The 16,169-nt window shown below is 57.1% G+C and overlaps 1 protein-coding gene across 1 annotated transcript; it reads right to left on the bottom strand.

The window, feature by feature from the left end:
• Nucleotides 1–2,177: 2,177 nt before the first annotated feature.
• SARNP (SAP domain containing ribonucleoprotein) lies at nucleotides 2,178–15,967 on the bottom strand. Its single transcript, XM_062630556.1, has 11 exons — nucleotides 15,898–15,967; nucleotides 15,675–15,774; nucleotides 15,092–15,138; nucleotides 14,794–14,861; nucleotides 13,517–13,568; nucleotides 11,715–11,788; nucleotides 11,402–11,430; nucleotides 10,884–10,909; nucleotides 10,477–10,545; nucleotides 3,166–3,255; nucleotides 2,178–2,325 (listed from the first exon to the last, which is right to left on the bottom strand). Exons 1-11 carry the CDS (start codon nucleotides 15,931–15,933, stop codon nucleotides 2,284–2,286), a joined length of 633 nt encoding a protein of 210 aa, XP_062486540.1. The 5' UTR covers nucleotides 15,934–15,967; the 3' UTR covers nucleotides 2,178–2,283.
• Between the last annotated feature and the right edge of the window lie 202 nt (nucleotides 15,968–16,169).

The following is a 16,169-nucleotide window of genomic DNA, read 5'->3' as shown; positions in this document are numbered from 1 at the left end:
AAGAAAGACTAAAAGAATAAGAATAACCATCAATGAGTCCTGAGCTTCAGGGCTGCAGTACCGCCCTTGGGAATGCCAAATGTTCCCAGTAAACCCCATGCACCAGGAGCTGGGAACCATCTGCACTATGAAACTTCGGGGCCAGGGCTGGTTGGGCACCATCTGGGCTGGGATGAGTCTGTGCCACAGCACCATGTCCCAAGGTAGGCATCACATCAGGTCCCATGGTCAGCACCACATACCAGGGTTGAGAGCAGATCGTGGGGCTCACACGAGATTCCAAGGCCAGCACCGGATGGTGATGTCAGCACTGGATCCCAGGCTTGGCACCATATCCCAGGGTCAGTGCTGATACCTGGATTGCCAGTGCTGCATCCCCACTGGAGTGGCTCCATCCCCATGCACTGGTGCCGATGCCAGGATGGACCCTTGGCCACTTGCTGGGTCCCTGCGTGATGGCAGCTCCCGCCCCTGCATCCCTCGGGAGCTCCTGGCCTGATCTCCTCCACAAGCTTGGGAAATGGTTCCTGATGCTTCTCATTTTTCCCACGCTCCCAGCACCGGGTGATGAACGGGGCTGGAATCCAGCAGTGCTCCCGGCTGCATGTCCCAGCCAGAGCCTCCAGACACACTGGTCCTCACCCTTCAGCTCCCAGAATACCCTCCCAACATTGTGAACCCACTCACCCCACAGTGCAGCCCCATGAGTGGCTTCACCATCCCAAAGCCTCAGCCCACCACTGTGAGATGGAGCAGACCCCCGAGGAGGGGACACACAGCACATTGCAGCACCAGCTCCGTCCCTCCTGCTGGCCTCTGCTTTCCCCCGTTGTAAAGTGGAGATTTACAAGTGGCCCCAAGTGCCAGAGGAGCCGGGATCAGAAGCAGCCTTTATGGAGCCTCATTAGGGGCTCCAGCTATGCTGGGAATGTCGCAGCTAATTACAGCCCTGGGGCAGGAGGGGACAGGGTGGGCTCCGGAGGGCTCATGGGGCTGGGAGCAAGGGAACGCTCCGGGACAAGGGACCAGACACAAGGATATGGCTCCTGCTCCAGATCAGCTGGGTTTCAGGCCCCACCACGGACACTGGCTGTGTCCCTGCTCCAGCTGAGATCCTCTGGGACACACTGAAATGCTGTTCCCCCCTTGTACCCCATCCCTGCACCCATCCTTACACCCATCCCTGGCAGTGTTCAAGGCCAGGTTGGATGGGACTTGGAGCAACCTGCTCTAGTAGGTGTCCCTGCCTGTGGCAGAGGTTGGAGCAGTGTGAGCTATAAGGTCCTTCCCAACTCAACCCAGGCTGGGATTTCATGACTTGGAGCCTGAGGATCCAGTGCCTGGAGACCAGCCTCGCCTTGGAGCAGTTTTATTATGAAATCAAGAACAAGAGGCCACAAATGTGAAACCAGCGGCGAGGAGCTCATGAGCCCATAGAAAATGCTTCGTACAAAACCCAACATAGAAACCCGACGGCACCTCAGGAACGTTCCCACATGGATTCGAGTCACACAGCAGCAACAGCCCCAGAGCTGCTTGTGGGGAAGGGGTAACTGAGGGCTTGCTCTGAGTCACTAGGTGACAATGGAAACCCAACAGAGGTGGTTTGAAGGAAGGCTTCTACATTAAAAAAATGGGATCTATTGCTTGTCGAGGACCAGGGATGAGCCTCCGGATGCTCCCCTCGTGCCCCCAGCACTGCTCTGCAGCACAGACAAGGTGAACATTGCACTGGGGAGAGGTTATGGTCAGAACTAAGAACCCTGAAGGGTCGGTATTGGGACAGGGGTGGGATTCCAGCCATGGCACCCACCTGGAATCCCAGGCAGAGAGATGGTTGAGGACAGAAACGTGTCCCTGAGGACCCTGGGAAACCCCCATGGACCAGAGCGGGAAGAGGGTCCATTTGCAAACCATTTGCTCCAGCAGTTCCAGTTCTAGTTCCCATTGGCCTCACTGGGGAGGAACCAGCCACCGGCTGCATCCATGGCTGGAAACGGGAGAACAGCTGCTTGAGGAAACCCCCTCCCAGAGGCTGTGCCAGGGCAGGGGGGACGAAGCCACTCTGTGTACCGGCTGCTGAGGAGAGCCCCGGCACCGAGTCAGGAAGCGGGTTCTTCTTTCTGCTCTTCTTCACCTTTAACTTGGGAGCATAGGAAACCACTAAGGACACAATGGAACAACTATGGGGGATTCCCTGCCTACTCCTCACTAAAACCTTGAAAAACAGTGGGGGAATGTGAGGAAGGGGGAGCAAGGTTGAGGAGGAGGAGAGTGCAAGGCTCAGACGATCCCGAAGCGCTCCGCTCTTTTCCTCTTCTTTGCCTGCCAAGAGGAATGACAAGGGAAAAGCAGGAATCAGAACCAAGCAGATTCAACTGAGCAAATCCCACCCAGAACTCAATGGGAAACCATGAGGAGTTTAGTGCTTGGGAATAACGCCGGTGCCAGCAGCTCTGGGAGCCCCAGGATTTGGGTCTAACATTGGGACAAAGAGTCCCCCTGAAGCGGAGCGACAGGAACAGGCACTGGGAAAGGGCTGGCCTGGGAACAAAGCGGCTTCAGAGGCCGGGAAGCACGGGCAGGCGGTGGGGAGGTGGGAAATGGAAAAGGGCAAAGGGTTAACACTGCCCTATTCATGGGGAAGGTGAGAGGGACACACTAAAACACATTAAATACACTATGGCCTCGCTCTGCTTTGCCAGAAACGAGCGGCATATAAATCTTCATCTCTAGCAGGGGAAACAGCCCAGGAGCAGCAGAAGCCCCAGTCAAGGGTCTCTGGGGGAAAGGTGCATTTGAGTGCACACAATGCCAGTGAAAAGACCTTTTTGTTCCAGGCACAATCTCCGAGTGACCTAAGGAGAAGCACGGAATCTCTCGCCCGCCAGCCCCTGGCGCAGGCTGGGAATGCCTTGCTGTCGTAAACCCAGGCCAGCTCCACACGCCAAGCACCTCAAATCCCATTGGAAGTGTTGAGGTGGCTCTTAGTAACCCTGTTCACCTCTACTGAGCCCATCTGGGTGCAGACACAGAGAGGCCCCAGCCTGGGGGAGTCCAATTGTCCGTATTTATGTGGTGTTCCCAACCCAGCCTTATCAAGAGCTGCTGCACTGGAGCTCTGGCAACCAGGAGCAGTCTGAAGCTGCCCCTAGCAGGTTTTACCTCTGTGTCCTCTGTGGCTCCAGCTCCAGCTGAACTCGTCACAATGCCAAACCGCTCCTTCCTCTTCTTCAGCTTCTCGTCCTCTTCACTCTGGCACAAAGAAGGACCAAGGTTTAGGGTGCTAGCAGTGCCCAGGCTGCTTGTTGCGTGGGGAATCCTGTTCCTCCTGCCCCCATTTGCAACCAAAGCCCCAGCACAACCTCCTCAAGACATGTTTTGCACCCCCAGGGCACTGTGGTCTATGTGCTTGGAATCCCCCCCCCCCCCCCCCCCCCCCCCCCCGAGCACTAGTGAGGGTGGCAGGAAAAGGACAGGAAGGAAAAAGGAGACACCCCCCCCCCGCATCCAGCTCAGGGGTGACACAAGAGGGACATGGAGCTGTTGGAGTGAGGCCAGAGGCCATGGAGATGCTGCGAGGGCTGGAGCAGCTCTGCTCTGAAGCCAGGCTGAGAGAGCTGGGCTGGGTCAGCCTGGAGAAGGCTCCTTAAGGGGAGACCTTAGAGCAGCTCCAGTGCCTGAAGGGGCTGCAGGAAACCTGGAGAGGGGCTTTGGAGAAGGGCCTGTAGAGACAGCACAAGGGGAATGGCTTTAACCTGCCAGAAGGGAGACTGAGATGAGCTCTTGGTCAAAAGCTCTTCCTTCCCTGTGAGGGTGCTGAGGCGCTGGCACAGGGTGCCCAGAGGAGCTGTGGCTGCCCCATCCCTGGCAGTGCTCAGGAGGATGAGTGGCTCCTGGGGGGGGCTGTGGGGTTATTTCCTTTTGGGGTCCCCCCCGGCTCCAGCAGCACAGCCCCAGCAAGTTCTCACTTGACCCCTTGCATGCCCGTGTCAGCCGCCAACACGGGTACAATGAACTTCACTCCATCCCCAGGCTCATGCTGACAGCGCTTGATTCATGTGGTGCTGGAACCCAGCTGAGGACAATGACCCCTCTCCCCCCACGCTGCATCCATCAGGCCTGGCAGCGCCCAGGGCTGTGGGGAAAGCTGCCCTGGCTGCTGGGGGGGCACATTTAGCCCCAAACCTTGCATCTTCTCACCTTGTTCCCTTCACCCTCGCTCCACAATGGGTGTTTGTGGGGTTTGTCTAGAAAGGGGGTGAAGGAAAGAGGAGGGGAACAAACCCTCCTGAAGGAGCCATTGCTGGAGGTGAAGCCTTTCCTGCAATGCAGGAAAACAATGGGGTGCTCCCACAAGCTGTGTGTGAGCCCTGTGGGACCATGGGGGTCAATAACAGCACCCACCACCATGGGAATACCTCGGGATCTGCTGTTTCTCTCAGAGACCATGGAATGGGTTGGAAGGGATCTTAAAGCTCCTCCAGCTCCAACCCCTGCCACGGGCAGGGACACCTTCCACTAGAGCAGCTTGCTCCAAGCCCCTGTGTCCAGCCTGGCCTTGAACACTGCCAGGGATGGGGCAGCGACAGCTTCTCTGGGCACTCTGTGCCAGCGCCTCAGCACCCTCACAGAGAAGAGCTTCTGCCTAAGAGCCCATCTCAATCTCCCCTCTGGCAGGTTAAAGCCATTCCCCTTGGCCTGTCCGTACAGGCCCTTGTCCAAAGCCCCTCTCCAGGTCTCTTGCAGCCGCTGTAGACACTGGTAGCTGCTTATTCCCAACAGATCCATTCAAACCCTGGATCCTGCCTCTCTCCTGGGGTCAGACTCAGGCACTGAGGCTGGTGCCAGAAGTGTTAATGCCAAAAGCCATTAATTGTGGTTTTCACGGTGAACAGCAGGGCTCTGGCACCCACGGCGCCGATCTGGCTCCAGCACAGCTCCAGCACCACTGCTCACCTCCGCACCCCACACACAACCTCAGTGACAGAGCTCAGCGTCAATGCTCTGCTTGACTCAGGACCACACTTGGATGGAGGGGAAGTGCCCAGAGGGTGGACAAAAGTTGATGCCAGGTTATCAAAAGGCATCTCTCATGTGTGGTGCTAGGGCAGAAGCAGGACAGACTTCTCAGAACCATTCACCACGTGAGGCAGAGCTCTGCGAGTCCCCATGGGAGACCAAGCTCCATGTTGTGCCGCATGGCAGATCCTCTGCAGATGAAAGCATCCCCAGAAGGACACGGCCCCGGGTTTGCAGCTGAAGCCCAGCTCCTCATCCCGAATGCAGATGCACACACGAGCCTCCATATCCATGTCTTTGGAAGGAAAAGGGTGGGCGCCTGCATGTGCGGGTGCAGCCAGAGCCTTCTGGTGGCCCATCCATGGCCGGCTGCAGCATGACGGATGGCAGGATGAAAAGCAGAGCCCTGAGGCTTTCAGGCATCAGGAGATTAATGACGACACGGCCTTGACCTCCCAAAGGTAAAGGTTATGGAACACTCAAGGGCAAGCAGCCTCCTCTCTATTTCCGGGGCTGAGTGACAGCCTCCCATGGGTTGGGATGTGCAGCTGCATTCGCCGTCTTTGTGCGCTCCCCTTGCAGCTCCTGGGACACCTGGAGCTGCTCCATGTGTACCTGCCTCTCCCATGGTGGGTCCTCACTCACGCCCCAGGACAGGAGCCCTGTCCGTTCCTCCCAGAGCCACACAAAGCTGAGCCAGCACTGCTCCAACAGCACCACAGGCTTCCAGCCGGGATGTGGAGCTGGGCCCATGCGATACGCACTGGGACTAAGTCACCACCATCCTCCAAGCGACTCCAACACAAGGACGCTGCTCAGGTGAGACACACCCAGTGATAAACCCTTCTGGGAGCACTGGGATGAGCCTTGCGCAAGGGGAGACCCCGGCACAAGTAATGGAAGATCTTGATCTACACAAGGCAATGGGAACCCTGAGAAGCTGCTGAAGGATTCTCGACGTCCTCTGAAGGAGGATGCTGAGGGACCACCTCTGCATGGTGCAGGATTGGTCCCTGGCTGCTTCCCTGGACATAGTCACCTTCTCTGCAACACAGGCCAAGGGAAACAGGCAGCCCTGAGCCAGCTCTGAGCCGCTTCTCCCAACACACATCCTGGAAAATGGGTTGGGAAGACCAAATCCCACCCAACTGCAGTATTCTCCAGGGATGGTAGCTGCTGGTCCTGAGCTTTCTCTGGCTGGAGACCCCAGAGGGACTCTGTGGGGAGGAGGAACAGAAAGTTATGTTTGGGAGCAGGAAACGTGGCTCTCGGCGGGAGGAAGCAGAGTTAAAGCCACTTGGCAGGGCCAGAGTCCAGCTGCTCTGAGATGGGTGATGACAGAACATCACTGAATTGCACATGAGCCTCAGAACCACCCAAACCTAAATCAAGCCATTCTATTCAAGACCGAGGCGTGCAGCACCCCAGGGCAAGGTTAACCCTTCCCTTCGAGGCACCAGAATGAGCCCACAGGATACTGCTATGAGGAGATAAAGCTGAAGGAGTTGGTAGAACAAGAGAACTCTAAGGGAAAAATGTGGGCGCTGCAAGTGCTGTGGGGCACAGTGGAGAGGACACCAGAGACACAGACACTTATTCCCACAGGAATGATTGGAGTGGGAAGCTCTGAAGCAGCAACAGAAGAGTGATGTGGAGATGCTGGAGTGAGGCCAGAAGATGCAACGGAGCTGTTGCAAGGGCTGGAGCAGCTCTGCTCTGGAGCCAGGCTGAGAGAGCTGGGCTGGTTCAGCCTGGAGAAGGCTCCTTAAGGGGAGACCTTAGAGCAGCTCCAGTGCCTAAAGGGGCTACAGGAAACCTGGAGAGGGGCTTTGGAGAAGGGCCTGTAGAGACAGCACAAGGGGAATGGCTTTAACCTGCCAGAGGGGAGACTGAGATGAGCTCTTAGGCAGTTCTTCCTTCCCTGTGAGGGTGCTGAGGCGCTGGCACAGGGTGCCCAGGGAAGCTATGGCTGCACCATCCCTGGCAGTGTTTGCTGGACAGGGCTTGGAGCACCCTGCTCTAGTGGAAGGTGTTCCTGTCCACGGCAGGGGTTGGAGCTGGAGGAAAGTTAAGGTCCCTTCCAACCCAAACCAGGCTGGGATTTTACACTGTGATTCCTGACTCGGTACCACATCCCTGCAGAGCCCAGCGCTGCCGGTGGGTGCGAACCCATCAAGTCTTCCAAGAGTCGTTCCAATTCTCCAAAGATGATTTACTGGGACAGGAGGGCTCCTGCCTGGCCACGCACTCCCCCTGTGCCCCACGAGTGCTGTCACTTTTGTCTCCCCTGCTGGAGCAGCGGTAAGGGGAAACCTGACTTTGTTCCTCAGGCCTGGAGGGAGCTGGTGCTCCCGTTCCCATTCTTCCCCAGCCTCTCCTCCAAATTCCTGCAGCCAAATGGTTCCCGAGCCCCTGAATGGGACATAATGACATCATTGATTGACTCAGAAGGGGGGGGGGGGGGCGGGGGGGGCGGGGAAAAGATGTATTTGTGTTAGGGACAAAAGCGAAGTTCTGTTTCACAGCGGGGCCAGTGCAGGACCATCCACGTGGGCAGAGGGAGGTCAGTGTCCCCCAGGAGCTCTACCCGGGACACAGGGCTCCCTGGATACCACCACGGGGTTATCTCCAAGTGAAGACACCACCCAGCAAGCACCGGGAAGAGAACGGAAGCCACAGCTTTATCTGCTGCAGGAGGGTGTCAGCATGTTCTCATGTGCCCAACCACAAGGTTCTGGGCTTGCAGCACCACCGTGGTAAAGCCCCTGCTGTGGCCAGTGCTATTCTTCACCTTGTCACTTCCCATTATCCCAAAGCAACAGCCCACAGCCAGCAGCTCCACTAGGGAAAGGGGACATGGCGCTGCAGGGGCTGTGGACATGCTGCAGCACCCAACTACAGTGAGCCCATGACCTGCACAGGGTTCCCGCCTGGTGCTGTAAAGCTCCTTGCAGCCAAGGTGAGGGGGGATTCTCCCCCTCTGCTCTGGTGGGATCCCTCCAGAGAGCTGGGCTCTCCTCAGGGGTGTTGGGAAGAGGACTGATCCAGAAGCAGTTGTCAGGAGCTTGCTGGAAGGCAAACAATTCAGCTGATTGTTTCCCTGCTCTCATTTAGCTGTTTTGTACACAAGGGCTCTGCTGGTCCAGTGCCCCCAAGCTCCTCCACCACCTCCCAACAGCAGCTCCATGGATCTCACATCCTCATTAACCAGGATTCAACTGGCATGAAGCTGCCAGCAGGGCTGGCGGAGAACCTTAACTCCTCCTGGAGTCGGTGGCTCAAGGGGACACTTGAGGGTCCCATACTGCTGCTTGGGACACAGCATCCTTTGTTCCCCACCCCAAGCTCCAAGGGCTCCAAGTGGGATTCCTGGCCCAGAGCGACCTGGGAGCAGAGTCACCTCCTGCTCCCGATCAGAGTGGCCAGGGGTTAATCTGCTAATTGCTCCTTAGGCTCCACTAAAGAGGAGAGGAAGAGCCAATTACTTCACTCATCTGCTGGCTGGTGAAAGGTGTTTGCTAATGGAACACAAAGGTGGCCAATGGAGCTTTTGTGTCAGGCCAAGGCCTCCTGCTGCCCGGTGGATGCCAGCAGTTCCCAGCAGGAGACTTCCAATGGGCAAAGCACCCACAGCAGCTCCCTCAACAGCATCAACCCAAGGAGCAGCTGATAGAGAGGGACCATTCACAGACGCTGGGGGGGGTTAAGTACAAGGAACAGGAGTCAAAGGGTGGTGATGGGAGGGCAGCATGTGGATGCTGGAACATGAAGCCAAAGGGGAGAGGAACCCTCACTTGATTTAGCTTAGAGATGCAGTTAATGGCCCCACGGCGCCTGGAGACAAGGGAGCACCTTCCTCCCACATCCCCATCCCATCCCTATCCCATCCTGAATCCCTTTGGAAAGGGCACTTTCAACTTGAAAGACTCCCAGCCCAGGGTGCTGATGGGGAGAGGGGGGGCTCCAAGCTCCACAGGAGTTCACAGGCACTGAAATCCTCCCCCTCCCCTTCCCATTCCCGCTGCATGGATCCAGGAGCAGCTCCACAGGGACAATGGCTGATTGTAAAGTTGGGGCTGGAGGAAGACCTGCCGAGACGCGTGTAAACAGCATTGGGCTCCCGCAGGCTGAGCAGCCATAAAGAACACCCAGGTGGGAAGCACAATGCCAGCAGCTAATTAAAGTGCCCAGGCACATTCCTGCTGGGAATGCGGGAGCGTGTTCTGCTCAGTGGGAAAAGCCACTCGGAAGCCCATGAACTCAGCTTCCTGGGGGAGCAAACAAAAAGGAGCCACGGGGAGGTGAGGCCAAGGGGGCACAAAACCCACGCTGGATCATCTGAAGCCTGAAGCCACCAACTCCTGACCCTGGGCCAGGAGCTCCCAGTGAGGAACTGGTTTGGGAACACGGCCCAGGCTGGGAAGCTGATTCCTTCTGTAAGTGCCATGTGGCTTTTTTAAGCTTTAGCCCCACAGTCCTGCAGCTCGGGAAGGCCACGGCCATAAGGGCTGCCAAGGAATTGATTCCTCCTGAAAAATGGAAGCTTCCAGGGACGGTGTTAATGGTGCTGGAGCAGCCTCTCACCCTCAGCTCCACACATCCTGGCTTTAATGGCTCCCTCCCCCACTCCCAGAGGCCAGGAGCCAAGGGGGGAAGAGTAACCTCCAACGCCAGAGGTGTTCTCCATGTGGATGCCCAGAGCCAGAGAAATAACACTTGGATGTGGGGAACTAGCAAAACAGGTCAAATCCCACCCCACCCCCCCAACCCCCAGGAGGACTGGAGCTTATTTCACAGGGATGGAGGAGGATGAACTTCCCCTGCTCTCACCCACACCAAGCGGAGAGGTCTCCATGCCAACAACATCCAGCTCTTCCCGCAGGACAAGCTCCTTTTATCAGTACTGGATCAGCAGGCAGGGGAGGGAAGGGCTGGGAGGGGTTCATTTGGGAAGCACAGAGGGCACTGGATCCACGTCAGATCGACTGACTCCTTCTACATCCTCAATTCATCCTGTTTGCTACAAAACAGAGGAGAGGGATCCCAGGGATCCCATTCATCTCCAGTGGAGCTCCCTGGCTCCATTGCCACCCTAGGGCTGAGCTCCAGCAGGAGCTGCTTTGAGAACCAGAGGGGGGTTATGCTCAGAGCTGGGGGACAGTTCTCCCCCCTGGAAAAAAATCAGTGGTTTTGGAAGCAAATCCATTTCCTGCAAAGCCCATCTCACCTCTACTTCAAAGAGTTATTCCGTATCATCTCCAGTGGGAGATGCCCCAAACCCGCTGCATGGCGCCTCTGCCCAGCCAAAACCAGGGAGAACAACTGGGAAGCTCTACAGCTCCAGCAGGAGACACAGGCACAATGGAATGGAAGGAACCAGCACTGGGATAGGAGATGGAGAACCTCAAGCAGCACCTCCGGGTGCTCTGAAGGTGCAGAGTGTCCTGGACTTACCTTCTTGGAGAGTGAGGAGACGTTCAACCCAAACCTCTGAGCCCTTTCCTTCAACTTATCCATGTTTACCTGCAAAGACACAGGAAACAAGTTACCTTTCTCTTCTAAACCTACCAGCACTCAGGTTCCAGAGGGAGCTTCCTGTGCCAGCCCTTATCCCTAGGGAACACAGGCTTCCAGGGATAAGCCCTCCCCAGCCTGTGCTGCTCATGGTGCTGCTCTGCAAAATCTCCAGCACTGGCACAACAACATGGTGGCTACCACATCTTGGCTCAACTATGTGCCCTCGTCCGCAGCCGAGGAGCGTGGAAATAGGAGGGTGACACCCATGCTCCCAGGGGATGGGGACCTCTCTTTCAACACATGCCAAGGGCCAGCAGCAACTCAAGGACAAGAAAATTCCTTACCGTGGGTTTGCTGTCTGAGGAGAGGCCTGAAAAGAAGAGACAAGAAAAGGGAAAACCCAATTAGAGAACAATCATCAGGAGCAGGATCTTACCCACAAGGAGGCACAGGAAAAGTCCCACCAGGGACTCAGGAACTGCTTTTCCCACTTTCTCTCTCTGTTCCCAACACAATGAGTCTCCCAGTTCCTATTCCAGCATCTCCACTCACAATCTGTCACTGTCCCACATCGCTAAGACACTGGCAATGGGACCTGGTCATTTATGAAGCCACAGGACGCTGCTTGAGAACCCCACGTGTCCTCCAGCTGGGCTTGGAATGGGGACACACTGAGGGAAAATGTCTTAACTACCAAGGGAATGACGTGTGGCCTCACTTCCTCATCCCACAGTGCCCACTTGGAACTCCTGGGCAGGAAAAGGGAGTGTTTAAACCCAGGGTTATCCCACCAGCACTGTTCTGCCCCCAGTAACAACTGCACCAGAGAACTCCAGCAACTGGTTCTGCTTCACCCCCTCACCTTTAGTGGACACCATGGCCAAACCAAACCTGCCAAAGGCAAACAAGAGCTGTCAGAGCAGGGTCAGCCCCAGAACCCTCCCTGCAAGTGTTTCCCATGAGGAAAACTGGGTTAGGGGCAAGACCAACTGGGACCCAGCAGTCCTGGCTACAGGCAGCACTGCAGCAATTCCAACTTAACTCCAACCTGCCCCTCCCCCCCCCGCCATGCAGGAACAGCAGTGGGATCACTGGCACATCTCCATTCCCTTGTGGGAGTCCCAACACCCAACACCCCCAACCACTGGTGGCTAGGGAGGGTTGGGAGCACCCACCGTACTGCCCGTGCTGCCTTCTTGCTCTCCAGGCTGACAGGTACGTTGAAGCGCTCAGCTCTCTTCTGCATGCGCTGGAGGGAGAGAAAGGAACCACCTGAGGAGGAGCCACTACAGGCAGGGGCTGGGGAGGTTCTGCAGGTGGAGGAGGCCAAGTCAACACCCCAATGGGTGCTGCTGGACTGGCAACGCAGAGGCTGAAATGGGGGAACTCTCCTTTGCACCCCCAGGTGATAGCAGAGATGCTGCAGGGACCTTCTCCCCGCCAAGAGCCACCCCAGGGCTGGGGCTTGACCAAAAGGAGCTTTAATAAACATCAACCTAATAACAACTGAGAGGCAAAGAGGGTTTTCTTTCCTTCCCTTCCTTCTCTCTTAAAGGCCGAAGGAATATACTGGGAAAGGGGATGGGGGTGTTGACTGGCTTGGCCTTGAGAACCAAGTTTAGCCTTAGTGCTGTAATTATGGCTTTGGAGAAAGCCCCAGGTGAGGGGGAGAAAGGAAAAGCTTGGAAGCTTTGGAAGCTCAAGGGTTTGCATCTCCAAGTGTTAAATCCCCTTAAAGGCTTAAGGGAAATAGTTCACATTTCATTCCGAGCCAAGGGCCCAGCAGCGTGTTTGGGGTTAGAGAAACAGAGCTTAGTAATGGAAACATTGACTTTAGCCACGAGCCCAGCAAGGAGTAGGACAAACATCCCCATTGGAATGGCAGTGCTTGGAAAAGACGGAGCAGGACCAGGGCTCCCACCCTGCAGCACCAGCCGGGACAGGAGAATGTAGCACCCGGATCCCAGTTTCCTTATTCCTTGGGACACAGTGAAGAATATCCCTGAGGAATACCTGAAGGGGCAGCAAAGGCTGTGACCATGGATCACAGAATCATGGAATGGGTTGGATCAGAAAAGGACCTTAAAGCTCCTCCAGCTTCAACCCCTGCCACAGGCAGGGACACCTTCCACTAGAGCAGGCTGCTCCAAGCCCAGTCCAGCCTGGCCTTGAACACTGCCAGGGATGGGACCCCCCCCCGCACCCTTTTGCCAAGCCCTGGGGCTGATCCACACTCAGCAGCAAACCCAAGCCTGGGAGCAGCTTGGACAGGGTTTGGAGCACACCCAAGAGCCCAGTGGGAGCTCTTGCCCTGAGGGCAGCACCACAGGGGCCACGGAGCTTCATCTACCCCCCCCCCAGCCCTGCCGTGGTCTCCCCCCTGCTCCCTCCTAATCCTCTGCTTGCGACATCCTGTTGCCGTGGAAATGGTCGTGGCCCAAAGAGGAGATGAAAAGGCTCTGAGTGGTGCTGAGCAGCAGGGAGCCCAAACCTGTGTTTGCACAGGGAACAGGAGCCAGCAAGGGGGGGGGGACTGGAGAACCACAGGCAGGCTCCCTGAACTCCAAATTTTCCCAGAGAAATTGCTGCTTGCTTGCAATGGCAAACGCAGGGCAGATGATGGGATGATCCCTCAGCTCAGGGTGGATCCCCCTCCTCAAGTGGATCCTTACCAAAGCTTTGTGGCTGCAGTGAGCCCAGAGAGGGAATAACAGCCTGGAATGACTGGAATTGTGATGCTTCGATACTGAAGAAGGGTCATGGGGCTGGTGGTGGAAAGAGGAGTTAAGTACAACAGAGAGGAACATTCCCCAAGAGCTAAAGGAACCTGCTGCAGGGTCCCTCACAGCCAGCAGCACCACAATCCCAAGGGAAAAGAGAGCAGGTTTCCTATGGGAATGCTGACACTGCCTCAGCTAAACCCAGGAGATGGAGAAAGTGAGGATGGGAACTGAGAGCAGAGGAGGAGAGACCTCACCTCCATCTGTGAGATCACCGACGTGATCTTCACCACCTTCTTCTCCGCGATCCTGCAGAGATGGGAGAGAAACAGGTCACAATGGGTCCTCCTCCCACCCAGCACCACCACCACCACCCTCGACCCAGGGCTGAGCATCCCGATGCCACTGTGAAAGGTGAGCCATGGAGCATGGTGAGCCCCATCAGTACCTCAAGTGCTCCCAAATCCCTCTGCCAAAAGGAAGAAGGGACAAGTCACCGGACCCAGCTGTGCTCGTCATTCTTTAATGCAGGAATGGTCTGAATCAACCAGGCTGGAAGAGCTTTAAGATCATCCAATCCAACCATTCCGAGCACTGCTAAGACCACCACTAACCCATGGCACTGAGGGGTTCGCTACACCGTGTGTGAGCACTTCCAGGGATGGTGACTCCACTACTGTCCTGTTCCAATGGGGAAGGAATTGTTCCTCATCTCCACCTAACCCACCCCTGGCACAGCTTAAGGCCCTTTCCTCTTGTCTCATCCTTTGGGAGCAGTGACCTGGCCCCATCCTTCTGTCAGAGCATGCGGAGCGATCAGGTCCCCCCTGCTCTGAGGTTCTGGGGTTCAGGGGGGTCTCTCCCAGCCTTGGGCTCCAGCAGGGAACACTCAGCTCTGGAGCCCCCTTTGGAGCCCTCCCATACAAAGGCTTCTTGTGTTCCAGTTCCACGGCAGCAGCAGCCACACACAAAGCCCCAGGGCCGGCAGAATGGAGGGGGCGTGCTCCAGAGCTCTGCTCCCAAAACACAGCCTGGGCTCCGGGGGGAACAAAAGAAAAAGAGACAACATTGAGAAGTCCTCCTCCTCCTCCTGCTGCTGCCAACAGCTCCCATCGCACACCACCCACCGGGCTGAGAGCTCCCGGCTTTTGTTCCAGCCCCGCGCTGGATCCCGCTGGATGCCCGAGAGGGGAGGGATGGGTTCATGGCACTGCCACAGGAAACGATTCTGCCGGGACGGGGGCTCCCGGGGCTGCGGCTCCGCGGGCTCAGGACGCCCCCTTCTGCCCGCACCACGATCGGCCTCACCACGGCTCAATGAGGGTGAGCTGGGGCTCACTGCAGCTCACTGGGGCTCCCCCAATCCCCTTAGCCACGCAGAGCAGGGCAGTCAGACACACCGAGCGCCCACCAGCCTCCAGAATCCAGCACAGGACTGCATCCCGCTGGAACTGCGCCCCACTTCCAGCCCCCCCCCCCCCCCCGAGCCCTTCCAGGCCCGACTTGGTTTTCTGCTGCTCAGAGGGATAGTTACACATCAGGCGAGTTTACAGGAGGCTCCTCAGCTTTGACCGGAGGCTCCACCGGCTTCTGCTCCTCCTCCTGCAGGGAAAAGGCAGGAATGGCAACAGCCAAGAATGGAGCAGCCCCGAGGCCAGACACAGGCCCCTGTCTGGAATCCAGCCCCCCCAGATCAAGGCTTCTAGGGCTGGGTGTTGAACGTGCCCCACAACGAGAAGAGATTTGTGCTGGCCATGAGCTGGGACAGCCACAGGTTCTGCTCCTCCTCACCACCATCTCTCCTGGTTCCCAGCCCCTCAGCATGGACTCACCTCTATTTCTTCTCCTAGGACATCTTCTTCATTTGCCTCTTCTTCAGCTGGAGGACAAAAGAACAGGAGTGAGTGACAGCATTGACACCTCTGGCTTTCCACGTGGAGCCTGGGATGAGAATGGGAAAACGGCAAGCAAAGGCTCTGATCATGGATCACAGAAGCATGGAATGGTTTGAGGCAGAAAAGGACCTTAAAGCTCCTCCAGTTCCATGGGCAGGGACACCTTCCATTAGAGCAGCTTGCTTCAACCTAGCCTCGAAGGGATGGAGCACCCAAACCTTCTCCATTGAGGCCATTCCAGTGTCTACCACCCTCACAAGGAAGAACTTCTGACCAAGATCCCACCTCGATCTCCCCTCTGGCAGGTTAAAGCCATTCCCCTTGTCCTGTTCCTACAAGCCCTTGTAAAAAACCTCTCTCCAGATCTCCTGCAGCCCCTTTAGGTCCTGCAGCTGCTCTAAGGCCCATTTTGTATTGGGACCCGAGTTGGACACAGGCCTGCGGCAGAGAGGGGGATGTCCGGAGCCTCTTTTCACCCCACACCCCAAGCCGTTGTTCCCCGGCCCCGGCGGGCACCCACCGTGCTCCTCCAGGTAAGCCTGCAGCCGGTTGATCAGGTCCTGCTTGTTGCCCTTCGCCTCCAGGCCGCGGGCCAGGCACTCCTGCTTCAGCTCCGCCAGCTGCGAGGCGAGAGGCGCCACTCAGCATGGACCGAGCACCGCACCCACCGAGGGCTCCGGCCTCGGCCTGCCCGAGACCCCCCATGCCCGCCCAGGACATCCGGTCCCAGGAGCTACCGCTACCTTCAGCTTGTGCAGCTCCACCGCCTCTGCCGCCATCTTGTCACCCGCACAGCCCGCGCCGGCCCCGCCCCACGGCCCGCCTCTAGCCCAATCACCGCTGGCGATTTCAAAGCACTACCCCACACCGCCTCTCGCCACTGGCAGGGCCTTCCGCCCCGCTCTATTGGCCTGCTGTGGGGTGGAGCGAAGGGCAGAATGGCCAATAGCAATGAGAAAAAAGGCACATCAGCCAATGGGAAGAGGCAAGGGGCGGGCGTAGAGACTTCCTGGAG

The sequence above is a fragment of the Pezoporus occidentalis genome, unplaced genomic scaffold (genome assembly GCF_034315485.1).
Source record: "Pezoporus occidentalis ecotype Australia unplaced genomic scaffold, CSIRO_AGI_Poc_V1 ctg357, whole genome shotgun sequence".
Classification (NCBI taxonomy): Eukaryota; Metazoa; Chordata; class Aves; order Psittaciformes; family Psittacidae; genus Pezoporus; species Pezoporus occidentalis.
The sequence above is the reverse complement of the archived record's forward strand: the minus strand, read 5'-3'. Positions and strand labels throughout refer to the sequence as shown.

What these genes read in the sequence shown, in the direction of transcription:
- SARNP (XM_062630556.1), bottom strand. Translation starts at nt 15,933, where the DNA reads ATGGCGGCAGAGGCGGTGGAGCTGCACAAGCTGAAG. An exon ending in GGCTTACCTGGAGGAGCACG is followed by an intron (nt 15,139 to 15,674) that starts GTGGGTGCCCGC and finishes TTTGTCCTCCAG; the next exon opens with CTGAAGAAGAGGCAAATGAA. An exon ending in GGCCATGGTGTCCACTAAAG is followed by an intron (nt 10,910 to 11,401) that starts GTGAGGGGGTGA and finishes TCTTCTTTTCAG; the next exon opens with GCCTCTCCTCAGACAGCAAA.